This window comes from Colobus angolensis, unplaced genomic scaffold, assembly GCF_000951035.1.
Source record: "Colobus angolensis palliatus isolate OR3802 unplaced genomic scaffold, Cang.pa_1.0 Scaffold92, whole genome shotgun sequence".
Lineage (NCBI taxonomy): Eukaryota > Metazoa > Chordata > Mammalia > Primates > Cercopithecidae > Colobus > Colobus angolensis.
This window is the reverse complement of record NW_012123154.1, coordinates 466,050-484,335: the sequence shown is the minus strand read 5'-3', so window position 1 is coordinate 484,335 and position 18,286 is coordinate 466,050. Positions and strand designations below refer to the sequence as shown.

Sequence of the window (18,286 nt, the reverse complement as noted above, 5' to 3'; positions counted from 1 at the left end):
CAGAGGTTGTAATGAGCCAAGATCGCACCACTGCACTCCAGTCTGGGCAACAGAGCAGGACTGCATCTCAAAAAAAAAAAAAGAAATGTTAACAGTTAGTGCATCTGGGTAAAGAATAATAGAAATTCTTTCTTTTAACTTTCCAATAAGTTTAAATTTATTTCCACATAAGAAAGTTATGCTTAAGCCCAGGAAGTCGAGGCTATACTAAGCGGTGATCGCACCACTGCACTCCAGCCTCACACCGCTGCACTCCAGCCTGGGTGACTGAGCGAGACCCTGTCTCAAAAACAAGTTGATTTAACTAAAAATACTTGCAATTTACTTACTGGTGACAATGATGATGACAACGCTTGTTGAGCACTGACCACGTGCCAGGCCACTGTGTGAGGGCTTCACTTCATCCTCGCAGTAACTCTCAGGTAGCACTATTACTAGCCCCACTTCACAGGTGAGAAAACTGGGGCACAACAAGGTTAAGTAACCAATCAAAGGGCACACGGCAGCCAGGTGCAGTGGCTCACGCCTGTAATCCCAGCACTTTGGGAGGCCGAGGCGGGCGGATCATGAGGTCAGGAGATCGAGACCATCCTGGCTAACACGATGAAACCCCGTCTCTACTAAAAATACAAAAAATTAGCTGGGCATAGTGGTGGGTGCCTGTAGTACCAGCTACTCGGGAGGCTGAGGCAGGAGAATGGTGTGAACCCAGGAGGCAGAGCTTGTAGTGAGCTGAGATGGCGCCACTGCACTCCAGCCTGGGAGACAAAGCGAGACTCCATCTCAAAAAAACAAAAAAAAAAAAACAGGGCACATGGCTAGGATATGGCAGAGCTACAATTCAAACACAGGATTATCCGCCTTTATAGCATGACCCATGCAGAATGCCTATTTAATTCAACAGAACAAAATTCCTAACAATGTTGAAATGAGAAATGCAAATCTGTTACCTGGGGGTAGGAATCTTCAAATGCACGATCTGGAGTCATGTGCTTGATGACATCCGCCAAAACGGTATTCACCTCTCGTTTCTAAGCAGGGAAAAGGAACCAAACATGCATTAGACACTGTATGGCAATCGCTGACTATGTTCCTGGGAGAAAGGACTAACGTACTCATAATACATCACACATCTTCCAGGAAATCATTTTCAACATTCTGCTGAAAATAACAGAAGGGAGGAATTCCCACTCGTATCACCTAGTCTAGTACCACAGCCCCACACCTAGTCAGGACTAAATACTGTTCTCAAAGGTTCTGGGGCTTTACATTGTCCCTGCTTTCCCTGAGCGGTGGTCAAATCGGCCATGCCTCTTTCCGCCTGCCTGTCCCAGGCCCTCCCTCAAGTGCCTGCAGAGAGAACAGTGAAGCACTGAGGAAGAGCACAGGCTCACCCTTGCAAGCCGTCTGATCTAACTGCTCACTGCTCACTTTTGTCCCCTTTAGTAGGAGTCAGCCAGCTGCAGCCCAATCCAGCCCAGTGCCTGTTTCTATAAGGCCCACAAGCTAAGAATGGCTTTTGAGTCTCTATAATTAACTGCTGATTTATGAGAATTACAAAAGGCAGAAGAGCACGTCAGACACCATCACAAGGATGCAATGGGAAAAATCCAGTCTTTGCAAACTCTATAGCACAAAAGACCCAATTTCTTCAACAAATAAATTACAGGGAAAGAAAGGGGAAGGAGAGAAGGAGACGGTTTGAAAGATAACTTACACATCAAAAGTATCCTAAAATGCCTGTTGCAATGTAAAAGCCTTATTTTCAACCAGATTTCAACAAATAAACTTTTTTAAAAAATGAGATAATTGGGGAAATCAGAATATTGACTGGTATTTATGATATTAAATAATTAGTAACTCAGCCGCGTGAGGTGGCTCACGCCTGTACTCCCAGCACTTTGGGAGGCCGAGGGTGGACTGCTTGAGGTCAGGAGTTCAAGACCAGCCTGGCCAACATGGAGAAACTCCATCTCTATTAAAAATACATAAAATTAGCTGGGTGTGGTGGTGTACGCCTGTAGTCCTAGCTACTCAGGAGGCTGAGGCAGGAGAATTGCTTGAACCCAGGAGCCGGTGGTTGCAGTGAGCTGAAATCATGCCACAGCACTCCAGCCTGGGCAACAGAGTGAGACTCTGTCTCAAAAAAAAAAAAAAAAAAAAGAAACTTTTTTCCTTAGAATAATGTATTTAGATTTTTAAGGAAAGGGACCTTCCAACCTGGGCAATACAGCGAGACCCCATCTCTACAAGTAAAAAAAATTCAGCCAGGTGTGCTGGTATGTACCTGTGATTCCCACTATCGGGAGGCTGAGGCAGGAGGATTGCCTGAGCCCAGGAGGTCGAGGCTGGAGTGAATCATGATCGTACCACTGCACTCCAGTCCAGGCAACAGAGTGAGATCCTGTCAATCAATCAATCAATGGAATCCTTACATTTTTACAGATGTGCTGAAATATTGACAGATGAAATGATACGATGTCTGAGATTGCTTCAAAATATTCCAGGGGTCGGGGGACATGGTAATGATATAAATCATACAAGATTTGTCGTAAGTTGGTAATTCCTGATTGATGGGTACAAGGGAGCGAGTCTGTTTAAATTTCCATAATAAAATGTAAAATAAAAATAGGACCAAAAAAAACACAAAAATCAATGGACCAACATTTACCTAATGCTCAAAATGAGGCAAAATCAATTTTGGTGTTAGAAGCCAGGATGGTGTCTACCTGCACCTCCCCAAAGGCTGAGGTGTGACAGCGAGGGGTAGTTCTGGGGGTTCTGCGGGGTCAGTTATTTCCTATTTCCTACTCTGGACAGTGATTACATGGTGGTACCTTGTGAAAATTCATTGAGCCAGCAAACTTATGATACGTGTACTTTTTTGCATGTGTGCTTGGCTCAGTCTGTTTGGGCTTCTCTACCAAAATACCATAAACCAGGAAGCTTGAAACAACAGAAATTTAATTCTCACAGTTCTGGAGGCTGGAAAGTCCAAGATCGAGGTAGATTTGGTGTCTGGTGAGGACCCATTCCTCACAAATGGCACCTTCTCCCCAAGTCCTCACGGGGTGGAAGGGAATAGTGAGCTCCTTGGGACTTATTTGTATTATTATTTTTGTTTTGAGGCAGAGTCTCACTCTGTCACTCAGGCTGGAGTGTAGCAGTGCAATCTTGGCTCACTGCAGCTTCTGCCTCCCACATTGAAGCAATTCTCCTCCCGCAACCTCCTGGGTAGCTAGGACTACAGGCACGTGTCACCATACCCAGCTAATTTTTTTTGTTATTTTTAGTAGAGATGGGGTTTTACCATGTTGGCCAGGCTGGTGGGCTTCTTTTATTATAAGGGCATTAATCCCCTTCATAAGGACTCTGCCCTCATGACCTAATCTCCCAAAGGTTCCACCTCCTAATACCATCATCTTGGGGGCTAGGATTTCAACATATGAATTTTGGGAGGGCACAGACATTCAGACCATAGCAATGCTATACTTAAATTTTTAGGGCTTGATTAAAAATAAACAAATTACTCTGGCAAGGGTTTTGAACCCACTTCTATCTGCTTCTAAAGTCTCTGCTCTTTGAGAAGCCTAGTATTCCCCTAACTGCGGTTCTCGTCTATGCCTCAGGAAAGAAACATTTGCTTAGGAAAAAAATTACATGCCAGTCAAATTGTTTGGGAAATGCTGCTTACTAGACTCTGATGTACAGTCGCAATGCACTTTAGCATATAAAGATCTAAGGTAGGCCGGGCGCGGTGGCTCAAGCCTGTAATCCTAGCACTTTGGGAGGCCAAGACGGGCGGATCACGAGGTCAGGAGATCGAGACCATCCTGGCTAACACGGTGAAACCCCGTCTCTACTAAAAAATACAAAAAACTAGCCGGGCGAGGTGGCGGGTGCCTGTAGTCCCAGCTACTCTGGAGGCTGAGGCAGGAGAATGGCGGGAACCCGGGAGGCAGAGCTTGCAGTGAGCTGAGATCTGGCCACTGCACTCCAGCCTGGGTGACAGAGTGAGACTCTGTCTCAAAAAAATAAATAAATAAATAAATAAATAAATAAATAAAATAAACATCTAAGGTATCCTATGGTTAAAAAAAAAAATGGTTTAACTTTGTATAATGCTGTATTTTCCAAACTTAAAGGTAAACATGGAACAGTTATTTTTTGTTATAGTACACATATTAATGATCCCTCATGCTTTATCACGAAGAACGCAATTTTTATAAATTATAACAGCAAGCACCATGGTCAAATGCCTCAATACCTAAACTAGGCTAATTCACTACTATAAACATGAAAAAATCTAATTCTTTCGAAAACACCACCACAGTCACACATACCGTGAAATGCTTGCAGGTGTATTCTACCCAGACTTCGGCACAATTAATGTAGTCCTACAAAGAAAAAGGAAAGCATCTTAACGTTAAGTACAACATAGTATGCCTTATAGCAAACAGGAGGCTTCAGGTGGCTCTGTTTAATGGTCGGAAACTGGAATTTCCTTTTGCTAATTACTGGCTTAAAGGCTGATCTTTAATTTAGGAATATCCTATTAACGATATTTGCAAACCTAAATCTTACAAACTGTTACATTTTGGATGCCCACTATAAAGTTAAGTGATCTTTTATAAAGTTTCAAATATCTGTAATGGTATGCATTTTTCTAAGTTTTATTTTTTATGGCAGTTCTAAATGCATGACCATGTAATTTTATACTTTTAGCACATCTTAAGGCTGTGAGAATTGAATTTTAAAAAATCAAAGAAATTACATCTTTAAAACTATCCATTCTCTATTACAGGCAAACAAATAATACAATTATAATAAATAGATTTCTTTAGGGAAAAATGTATAACTACTGAAAAGATAATTTCCATTTTTTAGTTCAAATAGAGACAGGGGTCTAGCTATGTTGTCCAGGCTGGTCTGAAACTCCCAGCCTCAAGTGATCCTCCTGCCTCAGCCTTCCAAAGTGCTGAGATTACAGGTGTGAGTCACCATGTTAGGCCCGGAGGGGTAATTTTTTCAAAGAGTAGACGCCAAAACTTGGACAAAAAGTGGTTGATTTAAAGTTTAAATGGCAGGCCGGGCAAAGTGGCTCATGCTTGTAATCCCAGAACTTTGAGAAGCCGAGATGGGTAGATGTTTGAGACAGCCTGATCAACATGGTGAAACCCAGTCTCTACTAAAAATACAAAAATTCGCTGGATGTGGTGGCACACACCTGTAATCCCAGCTACTCAGGAGGCTGAGGCAGGAGAATCGCTTGAACCTGGGAGGCAGAGGTTGCAGTGAGCCAAGATGGCGCCATGTACACTAGCCTGGGCAAGAGAGCACGACTCCATCTCAAAAAAAAAAAAGACAAAATGGCCACCTACCTGTGGGTTCTTCAGCTTAGTGATAACTTTCCAAGCTTCGTTGAGAATCTGAAGTCGGTCACTCTCGGGAGGATCAGCCAAGGCCAAGTTTAACCCCAGTGATCGAAAAAGGAGATGCTAAGAAAAAAATCAAACCATCGTGTTATGGAAATTTTAAATCAAAGTAACTTGAAGCTCAAAGAAAAGGAAGAAAAGAAAAGAGAAAAGGTAGTAATGTTTAATCCTTCTTGGGGCTAATCTTCCAACAACCTCCTTCTGAAGTTCTATCAAACATATCTGCCCCAGCTACACTGAGAGGCTCACACAGAGTTAGCTACATCTGTTGGTCTAATTTGGGGCCATAATATTCCACTGAACAAAGTTTTTCACAAATAATGAATGAAGACATATTCTTTTGTTTGTTTTGAGACAGGGTCTCACTCTGTCATCAGGCTTCATGACATAATCATGGCTCACTGCAGCCTCGACCTCCTGGGCTCCAAACAATCCTCCCAAGTAGCTGGGACTACAGGAATGCACCACCACACCCAGCTAATTTTTGATTTTTGGTAGAGATAGGGTCTTACTATTGTTGCTATATGTTGCCAGGCTGTTCTCAAACTCCTGGCCTCAAATGATCCTCCTGCTCTGGCCTCCCAAATGCTAGGATTATAAACATGAGACACCGTGCCCAGCCTGATATATTCTTATATACGTTAGACCAAAGTCTTTCTTAAATCCTTCGTAGTGAGCTAATTTGATAGATTTAGGGCTCATGGGGGCCTGAAGCCTAGCAATCACATGGGGTCCGACAATCCCAATCTCTAACTCATCTTCCACTGCGTTCCTCAGACACAGTCTTCGCCTGTGTTCCTGCTGGCCCATGCTGTTCCCAACACCGGACTGTCTCTCAAGAGCTATTGGATACACACCGCTTATTTGTGTCCTACTGAGCATGATGTCAAGAGCCTACCTTGGGGAAACCAGATTCATCACACTCTTTAATCATGCCAATGAAATCCATAGACCTTGTGGCGATGAACTCAGCCCGGAAGGCAGACATCACAGAATTCAACAGCAAGGCACTGCAAGACACAGATCCCCAAGTCAGCCTGGCTTCTCCTCAATCAAAGCTGCTTTAATTTTTGGGTATATATTGCCAGGGAGGATGACTAACAGCTCTTTGGTGGCAGGGTTGGGGGGAAAAAAAAAGACCAGAGTAAAAAGGTAAACTGGAAAGACTAACACAGTGTCCTGTACATATTCAAAACTCAATAAATGTTGAATTAACTGGATGTTTAGATGGGTGGATGGATAGATGGCAGGATGAATAGACAGACCAGCAAGTGATCCAGTTCATTTAAGAAGAAGAGCGAGCATTCAATAAGCTGGTGCACTAATGAGACAGAACATTAAGTAACAATATTGATCCATGTTGTAAATATATATACACATCATTTATGTAAGAGTTTTTTTTTTTTGAGATGGAGTCTCACTTTGTTGCCCAGGCTGGAGTAAAGTGTCACGATCTTGGCTCACTGCAACCTCCACCTCCTGGGTTCAAGTGATTCTCCTGCCTCAGCCTCCCGAGTAGCTGAGATTACAGGCATGAGCCACCATGCTTGACTAATTTTATGTATTTTTAGCAGAGACAGGGTTTCACCATGTTGGCCAGGCTGGTCTCGAACTCCTGACCTCAGGTGATGCACCCGTCTCAGCCTCCTAAAGTGCTGGGATTACAGGTGTGCAACACCGTGTCCGGCAAGTTTATGCAAGAGATTTCTTAGGAAAGAGATCTTATGTTATCGGCACTAGGCTCTGGGGACACAGTGGTGAACAAAGCCCATGCAAGGATATTTCCATGTGTCTACCACTAAAAGGAAAGCAGAGAGACAACCTCATATTCTTGACAGTCAGGGAGATGAACTTCCTCCTAGCCCAACCACCTACCACAGCCCCATGGGGAAATAACTATTATTATTATTATGTTCTCTTTTTTCTGGGACGGAGTCTCGCTCTGTTGCCAGGCCGGAGTGCAGTGTCATGATCTCGGCTCACTGAAACCCCTGTCTCCTGGGTTCAAGCAATTCTCCTGCCTCAGTCTCCTGAGTAGCTGCGACTACAGGTGTATGGCACCAACCCCGGCTAGTTTTTGTATTTTTAGTAGAGATGGGGTTTTGCCACGTTGGCCAGGCTGGTCTTGAACTCCTGACCTCAGGTGATCCACACACTTCAGCCTCCCAAAGTGCTGGGATTACAGGCGTAGGCCACCATGCCCAGTTGGAAAGAACTATTATTATACCCATTTTACAGATGAGGAGACAGAGGCACAGAGAGGTCAGGCAAGTGGCCGAAGGTCACAGGGCTAAGACAGAACATAGCCAAGGTCTGAGGCCAGGCAACTGGACTCCAGCGTTCTAAACCTCCATGTGATCCTGCCTCTCTCTCTTCAGCTCTATGCCCAGCTAAGCGGGCTAAGCTCAAAAATAGCAGCCAATGCCATTTTGAAACTCATGCTTTATGAATCTTAAAATACTTACTTGTTTCCTAGTTTCTTACACCTTTCCATCATCTCGGTCAGCAGAGCCTATTATGTTAAAAATAATAATAATTAAAATATCAGGTTGGAGGAGCTAAAGTAACATTTCTAAGAGATTTCCAAAGTCAAACTCTAAAATGAATGTAGCCACATGTCCATTAAGATAATTCTCAGTGTCTGGTAGGGATGGGGAGGCTAGGGGAGAAAAAATTCACTTTCATGGCATTTAGTGTAATAAATAGAAGCTGGGGGCCGGGCACGGTGGTTCACACCTGTAATTCTAGCATTTTGGTAGACCAAGGCGGGTGGACCACTTGAGGTCAGGAGTTCGAGACTAGTCTGGCCAACATGGTAAAACCCTGTCTCCACTAAAAATACAAAAATTAGCCAGGTGTGGTAGCGGGTGCCTGTAATCCCAGCTACTCAGGGGGCTGAGGCAGGAGTATCACTTGAACCCAGGAGGTGGAGGCTGCTATGAGCTGAGATCATGCCACTGCACTCCAGCCTGGGGGACAGAGGGAGACCCTGTCTCAATCAGTCAATCGATCAATCAATAGAAGCTGGGACCCTGGCATCAGGCACACTTGGATTCAAATCCAGCCTCACCAACTACCAACAATGAGACTTTGGAAGAGTTGGCAACTCTGTCGAACCTGGGTCTCCTTATTACAAGGCTACAAGTGGTACCATCTCAACTGCGGGGTCACCAGGGCACAAATGAGAATGACAATTACTCTGCTCCCTACCTCTTTTGTAACCCCACATTCTTCCCCATTTCAGGAGGTGCCCAGGGTGCACTTAATAACATGAGCAACAAACACCAGGCTAGAGCTTAGTGTCCACCAGCCATGGCGAGAAACACTTTGCACTCACGATCTTACCTCTCCCAACCACCCTTGAAGCAGGGGCTCTATTCTCCCATTTCACAGATGAAAAACAAAGCCGCAAATAGCAATGTTTTTCACCCAAGGTCGCACAGTTAGTGATGGCAGCCAGACATGAACCTGGGCAGGCTGGGATCAAAGGCCACGTTCTTTGATACATTTCTTCTTCAACACAGTTTGAGATCTACTTTTTCCCCCAAAAGGAAGTAGATTTTTTTTTTAACTCATTGGAATACTGTTAATGGCTTTGGAGCTATCTTAAGATAATTACATATCTTTAAAAGAGCTCCTGTTTTTAAGAAAATCAATGGAAGAAGGCTCATTTAGGGCAGTGGTTTGGAGAAGGTCAAGCCCAAGGCCAGAGGTAATTACAGGACACTGAGCACTGCCCAGGTTTCAGGCTAAGTCCTTGACTTTCCTTTACTCTCTTACTCTTCACTATGTCCTTGTGAGGTCCATGGAACATTATCCCCATTTTACAGATGAAAAAGCCAAAGGTTAAGCCACTTCCTAATAAGTGGTAAAATGGGATTTGTGTAGGCCAGGGGTGGTGGCTCATGCCTGTAATCCCAGCACTTCGAGAGGCTGAGGTGGGAAGATCGCTTGAGCCCAGGAATTCAAGACCAGCCTGGGCAATATAATGAGACCTCACCTCTACATAAATTTTTTTTTTTTTTTTGAGACAGGGTCTTGCTCTGTCACCCAGGCTGGAGCACAGTGGCGCAATCTCAGCTCACTGCAACCTCTGCCTCCTGGGTTCAAGCGATTCTCCCGCCTCAGCCTCCCGAGTAGCTGGGACTACAGGCATGTGCCATCACGCCTGGCTAATTTTTTGTATTTTTAGTAGAGACAGGGTTTCACCATGTTAGCCAGGATGGTCTTGAACTTCTGACCTCAGGCAATCTGCCCGCCTCAGCCTCCCAAAGTGCTGAGATTACAGAAGTGAGCCACCATGCCAAGCCATAAAATTTTTTAAAAAATTAGCTGGGTGTGGTGGTATATCCTGTGGTCCCAGCTATTCAGGAGGCTGAGGTGGGAGGATCACTTGAGCCCAGGAGGTCAAGACTGCGGTGAGCTGTGATTGTGCCTGGGCACCAAAGTGAGACCTTGTCTCAACAACAACAACAAAAAAAGACATGGTGGGCACGATGGCTCATGCCTGTAATCCCAGCACTTTGGGAGGCTGATGTGGACAGATGGCTTGAGCTCAAGAGTTCACGACCAGCCTGGGCAACATGGCGAAACCCCATCTCTAAAAAAAATTTAAAAATTGACCAAGCATGGTGGTGTGTGCTTATAGTCCCAGCTTCTCAGGAGGCTGAGGAGGGGGCATCACTTGAGCCTGGGAGGTTGAGGCTGCAGTGAGCCAAAATTGCACCACTGCACTCCAGCCCAGGCAACAGAGCAAGACCCTGTCTCAAAAATAAAATAAAATAAAATAAAAGTAAAAAACTAAAAAATAAAAAGTAAAATAAAATAAAAGGGATCTATATCTAAGTCTGGACCCAAAGTAAAAAAATAAGTGTTCTTAAGTGCAATTCCACCCTTTCTGGTGGTGCCCCCTCTGTCATAAGTGTTGCCCCTCTCTGTCATAAGTGTTGCCCCTCTCTGTCATAAGTGTTGCCTGAAAAGTGAGAGGTGATGTTGGAGATACTGTTGGAATCCCTACCCCCAATAAATCTGACTTTATTCAGATTTCCATCTATGCCTCACGTAAACTAGGTTGGCTTCTGTCATGGACTGAATTATATCTCGCTTAAATTGTTTGTTGGAGCCCTAACCCCCAATATCACTATACTAGGTTAAATGGAGTCTTAAGGGTGGGATCCTAATCCCACAGGACTAATGTCCTTGTAGGAAGAGACAGCAAGGATGTGTGTACACAATGGAAAAGCTATGTGAGGATATAGCAAGAAGCTGGGAGTTTCCAAGTCAAGGAGAGAGGCCTCACCAGAAACCAACCTTGCTGGTACCCTTGATCTTGGTCTCCTAGCCTTCAGAACCATGAGGAAATAAAGTCTGTTGTTTAAGCTCCTAGTCTGTGGTATTTTGGTAGGGGAGCCCGAGCAGACTAATACAGACCCAAATCTATCATAGCGGGTCTCGTTCCCCTTGCCTATGACCCATTTCTAGCTGCTGAGACAGGATGGGAAGTCTTTGAGGGATTTGGAGAAAGGTTTCCTGTTCTTAAACAAGGACCCAAGAATCAAAGATTCCCCAGATGTTGTCAGCTCTGGACGTGATGCTTGGAATGGCTGCCCCTACCTTGCTGCTAATCAGCGTCAGCAGAGCAAAAAGATGGACTGAAGCTGCCCACCCAAGAGCCTCCACTTATTGTGGAGAAGGACACATGGAATTATCTGTGGAGGCCAGACCAGTTAGATGTTTGTTCCTTACAGCCAAAAGCATCCTAGCTGGTGACACAATTGACCACATCATAAATGGCTTCCCTAACCCAGGGTATTTATATTTGAAAAGTCATTCTTAAATAACAATAGCCAAGTGGCCTTCGGAAAAGGCTAAGGAAAAGAGAGATTCTGTGTAATCACCACATTGATACTCCCTGACACACAGAAATAATCATTCAACGCCTACCTAACGAGCAACTTGAGTATACAGTTGACCCTTGAATAACATGGTTTTGAGTTGTGCGGGTCCACTTATACACGGATTTTTTTCAACCATATGCTGATTGTGAGATACAGTATTTGTGAGATGCCAAACTCAAGTATACGTGGGTTCCATAGGGCCAACTGTGAGACTGTGAGACTTGAGTATGCACGGATTTTGATAGACGTGAGCGCCGGGCACAGTGGCTCACACCTGTAATCCCAGCACTTTGGGAGGCTGAGGCGGGTGGATCATGTGAGGTAAGGATTTAGAGACCAGCCTGGCCAAGATGACGGGACCTTGTCTCTACTAAAAATACAAAAATTAGCTGGGCATGGTGGTGTGGCTGTAGTCCCAGCTACTTGGGAGGCTGAGGCAGGAGAATCGCTTGAACCTGGGAGGCAGAGGTTGCCGTGAGTAGAGTCGGGCCATTGTACTCCAGCATGGGCGACGCAGCAAGACTCTGTCTCAAAAAAAAAAAAAAAAAAAAAGATACACGTGGAGATCCCAGAATCAATCCCCCAAGTATTCCAAGGGATGACTACAGCAGCCATTGTTCCAGACACTGAGGGTAAGATGGGAGGAAAACAGCCAGAAACCCATGCCTTCGTGAGGTTTACTCTATCTCATATACATGCACATGCACACACACAGGCACACACACACACACACACACACAAATGAGACCTCCTGGCCCACCAATTCTGGAAACATTAGCTAGGGCAAATGCCCTAGTTAAAAGGTAACAAAAGATTCTTACCATTAAGACAAGATAAATGCTTAAAAAGTTCCCTCTCTCACAAAAGATGAATGCACTAAAAATGCATCCAAGAATATAACTTTAAAAAACCAAAGGCTCTGTTGTCATAAAGGAACTTAGGAATACATGTAAGTGTCCAGAGAGCCAAACGTTATAGATCCCTGGGCAGGTCTGCTGGAGGTTACTGATTTTTTCCCCTCTAAGAAGTGACAGAATTGATTATCTTTGGCAAGAACACGATGAACAACAGCTCAAAGCACACTGAGATCGAAACAAGCCCTTTGGCTGGGATCAACCATTGAAAAAGCAGCTCAGCATATTTCTTTCATTTTCACACACACCAGAACTTGAAGATTCAGAAAATTCACAAGGCAGGCATTTGCTTGGTGTGCTGGTTTGTGTTTTAGGCTTTTGTTATTGTTGCTATTGGCCCTGCATGGCACTTATTTATGTAACATTTCATTGTTTTTCTAAAAATCGTAAAAATAAGAAATGCTTTATAGACAAAAGTTCCAACAACATCGACATGCATCAAGAAAGATGTGAGTGTCCCCCCTTCCCAACTTCCACGTCCTAGAAATCACCACTGTCAACACTTTGGTGTTTATCTAGGACTTTGACGTTCTTATTTAGAACTCTGCCTATGCCTTATGGATATATATTGTTACAGAAGTCTAGTTTTGTTTTTACACAATGGGATACTCTTACAAATACTGGGCTGGAGATATTTAAATATGGCCTTTTTCAATGGAGAATCTAGATGGCCCTTTCTTCTCCATGTTATTACACAAATCTACCTCACTCTTTTAATCCATGGCTATTTAATCCATGCCATGGATATAATATCATTTTTCAAACTGTCCCTAACTGACAGATGTTTTTGTTTTCTGTTTAATTTTTAATTATTTATTTTTATTTATTTATTCTTTTTTGAGACAGAGTCTTGCTCTGTCACCCAGGCTGGAGTACAGTGGTGCGATCTTGGCTCACTGCAACCTCTACCTCCTGGGTTCAAGTAATACTCCCACCTCAGCCTCCCAAGTAGCTGGGATTACACACCACCACACTCAGCTAATTTTTGTATTTTTAGTAGAAATGGGGTTTCGCCATGTTGGCCAGGCTGGTCTCGAACTCCTGACCTCAAGTGATCTGCCCACCTTGGCATCCCAAAGTGCTGGGATTACAGGCATGTGCCACCATGCCCGGCCTAATTTTTATTTTTTGTGGGTACATAGTAAGTGTATATATTTATGGGGTACATGAGATGTTTTGATACAGGCACACAATACATAATAATCGTATCATGAAGAATGGAGCATTCATCCCAATTGAAGGATTTTTAAAAGACTTTTTATTCTGAATTAACTACAGACTCATCAGTAACTGAAAAAAACAGTAGAGAGAAGTGCTGGGTACCCATCACCCAGCTTCTCCCATTTACATAACTATAATGCATTATTAAAGCCAGGAAATTGACACTGGTATAATACAACTAACTAGACAATTTCACCAGGTTTTACATGCATACTTTTTTGGGGAAGAAGAATATGTCTTTGTATCTAATTCAATGACCATTTTACCAATATATATGGAGTTTGAGAACGACAGCCATATTTAACTGTTGGATTTTTTGTTTTTTTTTTTTTTTGAGACAGAGTCTCGCTCTGTCGCCCAGCCTGGAGTGCAGTGGAGCAATCTCGGCTCACTGCAAGCTCCACCTCCTGGGTTCACACCATTCTCCTGCCTCAGCCTCCCAAGTAGCTGGGACTACAAGCGCCCGCCACCATGCCCAGCTAATTTTTTTTGTATTTTTAGTAGAGACGGGGTTTCACTGTGTTAGTCAGGATGGTCTCGATTTCCTGACCTCGTGATCTGACTGTCTCGGCCTCCCAAAGTGCTGGGATTACAGGTGTGAGCCACCATGCCTGGCCAACTGTTGGATTTTTTAAGGTGATCTCCAGATTAGGTTATTTATAATTATTTACCCACTTCAAAAGTACAGGAAGAGAGAAAAGAAGTCAGGCCGAGGCTGCAATTCTATTTTAAACATCCTATGGCGCCTTATGATGGCAGCCCAAACGGACTAAGATATGCCTTGATTTTTTGCCTTGGATTTCAACTTCAATTTGAAATTCTGTAGATGAGATATTCACAACTAAAGGTATTATTCCTTTCCCTCTCTCACCTGCCTGCCCTGCATATTACCAACTGCTGCAGCCGAACTTTACCATCCCCTATTTTGAAGTCTTGGCCTCTAATGGATATACACAGCTCTACTCTGCAGGTGACTCATAGCGGCCACTATCAAAGAGCTTTTAGGCACCAAATTGTCACATGCACCTTTAACACCACCTTCCATACCCACATCAATTCTTCTGCAGTTTGAAAATGATTTTTTTTTAACAAGACACTGAATGTCCCTTATTTAAGTGTGCCCAACAATCAGAGTTTATTATTATTCAGGTGACCTAATTTTTTAATCACTTATTCTAGTGCAATAATGATTTCCTAGAGCTTACTCCCAGGAAAGCTCTATTCCCAGCTTCTGCCATCCTTTGAGATGACTGGGGCTTAAAATAAAAAGAAGACTGCCTTGTGACATGTACTTTTTGTGTTTAAATCTGATTTTGCCTTTCACTAAAATAAGAAAAAAAAAATAAGCGTTCTCATTTCACCACGTCAATCCTGCTTGTATGTTTCCGTCATTCAGTGGAATACCAAGAAAACAGTCAAGTTCGTGGTACCCTTCCCAGAAGTGCGGGACAGCATGTGGTTGCTCAAACCATGCTGAGGACCAGAGAACCAGCAGCAAAATTTCAAACAATCTTCCCTTTATAGTGGCTTGATTTAAAATCAATTTACTTAATGGTAAGACTATTCACCTGAAGTACAGGATGTCCGTTTTTCTCCTCATAATTTAGAATCTCAAAAAGTAAAAATGTAAGCAGTGCAAACTTGTTGAAAAGTTAGAAAACAGAGATGGGTGGCCGGGCGCAGTGGCTGGTATCTGTGATCCCAGCACTCTGGGAAGCCGATGGGGGAGGATCATTTGAGGCCAGGAGTTAGAGATCAGCACGAGATCAACAAGGTGAAACTGCGTCTCCACTAAAAATACAAAAATTAGCTGGGTGTGGTGGTGCATGCCTGTAGTCCCAGCTACTCAGGAGGCTGAGGCATGAGAATCGCTTGAACCTGGGAGGCAGAGGTTGTAGCGAGCCGAGATTGCACCAGTGCACTCCAGACTGGGAGACAGAGCAAGACTCTGTCCCAAAGGAAGAAATAAAAAAACAGATGGGCAAAGAAAAATAAGTTACGATGGCCCCAAATCTCACACTCCAGTAATATTCTGTCACTTCTCCTTCCCAACTCTCTTGCACAGATATAAAAATCATGTCTGTAAGTACCAAGATGTGGGGCGCTACACTAAGCACCATAGATACAGTGATTTCTTTGATCCTTGCAACAGACTAGAAAATAGGAATCATTAATATCGCTCCCATTTTACAGATGAAGAAAGAAGACTCAGAGTGGTTAGGAATAAGTTACCTGCTCCCTACTCTATCACAACAGCTGTAACGGAGCTGAGATGCAGACCCAGGCACCCTGACTCCAGAGCCCACGCCTGAACACTAGGCCACACTGCCACTTACAACACACACAGCAACGTACCTTCCTTTTTGCACTTAGCCACATACCATGAATACCCTTACATCAGTATGCACAGATCATCAGGAGTCTCCATCATTTTAAACGGCCTCATTAACATCTCACTGAATGCACATACCATAACCAGTCCTCTCTGATGCTTGCCTCCAATTTTGCGCTACTGTGAACAAACCGTGTGTGCATCTCTGTGTGTGTTTATGCACTCGTCTAACTTACAGCATAAATTCTTAAAAGCGGGATAGCTCAGTTAAAGTCATGTCCTTTTTTTTTCTTTTCTGTACAGCTTTCAACATGTGTTGGCAACATCTAGGAAAAGGCAGATATCCTTCAACTTTGCCTTGCTCTATGTGTCCCTGTTTTGTAGTCTCTCTTTTCTTTGCAACTATCAAACAAAGACAAGGGAAGCTTCATCTATCACAGTCTTTTTTTTTTTTTTTTTTGAGACAGTCTGGCTCTGTCACCCAGGCTGGAGTACAGTGGTGCCATCCCGGCTCACTGCAACCTCCGCCTCCCAGGTTCAGGCGATTCTCTGCCTCAGCCTCCTGAGGAGCTGGGACTACAGGCACATACTACCATGAGCAGTTAATTTTTGTATTTTTTGTAGAGACAGCGTCTCTACAAAAGAGCAGCCTGGGCAACATAGCGAAACTCCATCTCTACAAAAAAATACAAAAAAGTAGCCAGGCATGGTGATATACGACTATATATCCATGTTAGCCAGGCTGGTCTTGAACTGCTGGCCTGAAGTGAACTGCACACTTCAGCCTCCCAAAGTGCTGGGATTACAGGCATGAGCCACTGTGCCTGGCCTATCACAGTCTTCATGACAGTTTGAATTGGTGTTCTACTAAAACTGCTTCTCAGTTTTGGAAAAGAAAAAAAAATACATGTCTGCTATGATTCTGATGTCACTTCAATTCCTGACAATACTTCAACTGGCAAAAAAGAAAAAAAGGAAAGAAAAATAATCTTATAAAAGAAATTAAGCATCTGAGCTTTATTTTCCTTCCATAAAATACCTGCTCTACAGACTTTATTGGATTATTATAAACACAAAAGGGGTACATGAAGGTAAGTGAAGAGGCAATAAGGCTTGTTGGACCTGGAGCCCAATTCCGTGGGTTTGTATCAAGTCACCAACCACCTTCCTTTTTTTACTTTTTTAATGAGACAGTGTCTTGCTCTGTCACTCAGGCTGGAGTGCAGTAATACAAACACAGCTCACTGTAGCCTTGAACTCTGGAGCTCAGGTGGTGTTCCCACCTCAGCCTCCCGAGTAGCTGGGATTACAGGCATGTATCACCATGCCTGGCTAATTTTTTGTAGAGATGGAGTTTTGCTATGTTGCCAAGGCTGGTCTCAAACTCCTAAAATCAAGTGATCCTCCCAAACTTGGCCTTGCAAAGTGCTAGGATTACAGATGTGAGCCACCGCACCCAGCCACCAACTGCTTTCTAGCTGTAGCCTCACTTAGGCATATGGCCTCCCAAGCCACCACATTCCCCTCCCACAGTTGTTAAAATGAGACAGTCTCAGAAAAGCACTAAGCACAGAACCAGCCACCATGGTAAGCCTTCTATAAAGGCTGGCTAGTGCTAACGTTGCTATAGCTGTTATGAAGGGGTCCCATTAACATTAAAAGGCACAGCGTGCAGGGGCTGTCGCCATACAGGAGGTGAGCATCACACTGAAGCAGTTACCTCGGGGGCATGGTAGGAAATGCACTGGAAGATCCAGTCCATGGCAGGCGGGTACAAGGGGAGGTACGATGGAAGCTCCACTCCTTGGACCACCAGCTGGTTCTGGACCGTATCCCCATGAATCTACAGGAGACCAAACAAACACTTAGAAAAGGAGGGGAAAAATCAAACAACAAACAAAGCACACACAACTCACAGACTGTGCATACTTGTAAGCATGTGGACAGCCCTGAGAGAAATAGCCTGGTTTCTCAGTTGCTTTTTTTTTTAAACCAGAAAAAAACACAGAAAGTTTCTCATGTCACCAAGCTGAGCTGTTTTGGGAATGAGCGCTGTGGAAAGCAGGAACCTGATAAAAATGGAGCCAGCAGATGCTAAGAAGCAAGGCTCATCGACTGGAGACGTTTCCTGTTAACACATGCATATTAACTTTCTCCGCTTACTCAGTACAATCAACACATTTTAATTGTCTACAACAGAAGCTAGTGTAATTTTCCAGGGCCTGCACATTTAAAGAGCTTTAAGGCATTCTCCACTTGGAAAACCAACTGGGTTTTGTGAATTTGCTTTCACAGAACTGTGATATCGATTAGCTATTCTGAGAGTGTTCTCTTACCTGTTTGAACGTAAGGAGGAAGTCAAAAAAGTTCTTATTTAGGGTTTCTTTGAGATGTGGGGCCACTTCCATTCCCACCTGAAGCCAGACAAACAGAAAAACTGGTTGCAAACAATAACTATAGTATGATTTTATTTTTGGAAATTAATAT

The 18,286-nt window shown here is 43.7% G+C and overlaps 1 protein-coding gene across 1 annotated transcript in view; it reads right to left on the bottom strand.

Moving 5' to 3' along the window:
* The window catches only part of LOC105504495 (chromosome unknown open reading frame, human C16orf62), a 180,737-nt gene that overhangs the window by 92,735 nt on the left and 69,716 nt on the right, over nt 1-18,286 (bottom strand). The window contains exons 13-19 of the mRNA XM_011931960.1: nt 18,136-18,213; nt 17,520-17,642; nt 7,901-7,947; nt 6,334-6,445; nt 5,382-5,498; nt 4,344-4,397; nt 951-1,031 (exon numbers count right to left, since the gene is read on the bottom strand). Coding sequence (XP_011787350.1) covers nt 951-1,031; nt 4,344-4,397; nt 5,382-5,498; nt 6,334-6,445; nt 7,901-7,947; nt 17,520-17,642; nt 18,136-18,213 — 612 coding nt within the window. The remainder of the gene's footprint in view (nt 1-950; nt 1,032-4,343; nt 4,398-5,381; nt 5,499-6,333; nt 6,446-7,900; nt 7,948-17,519; nt 17,643-18,135; nt 18,214-18,286) is intronic.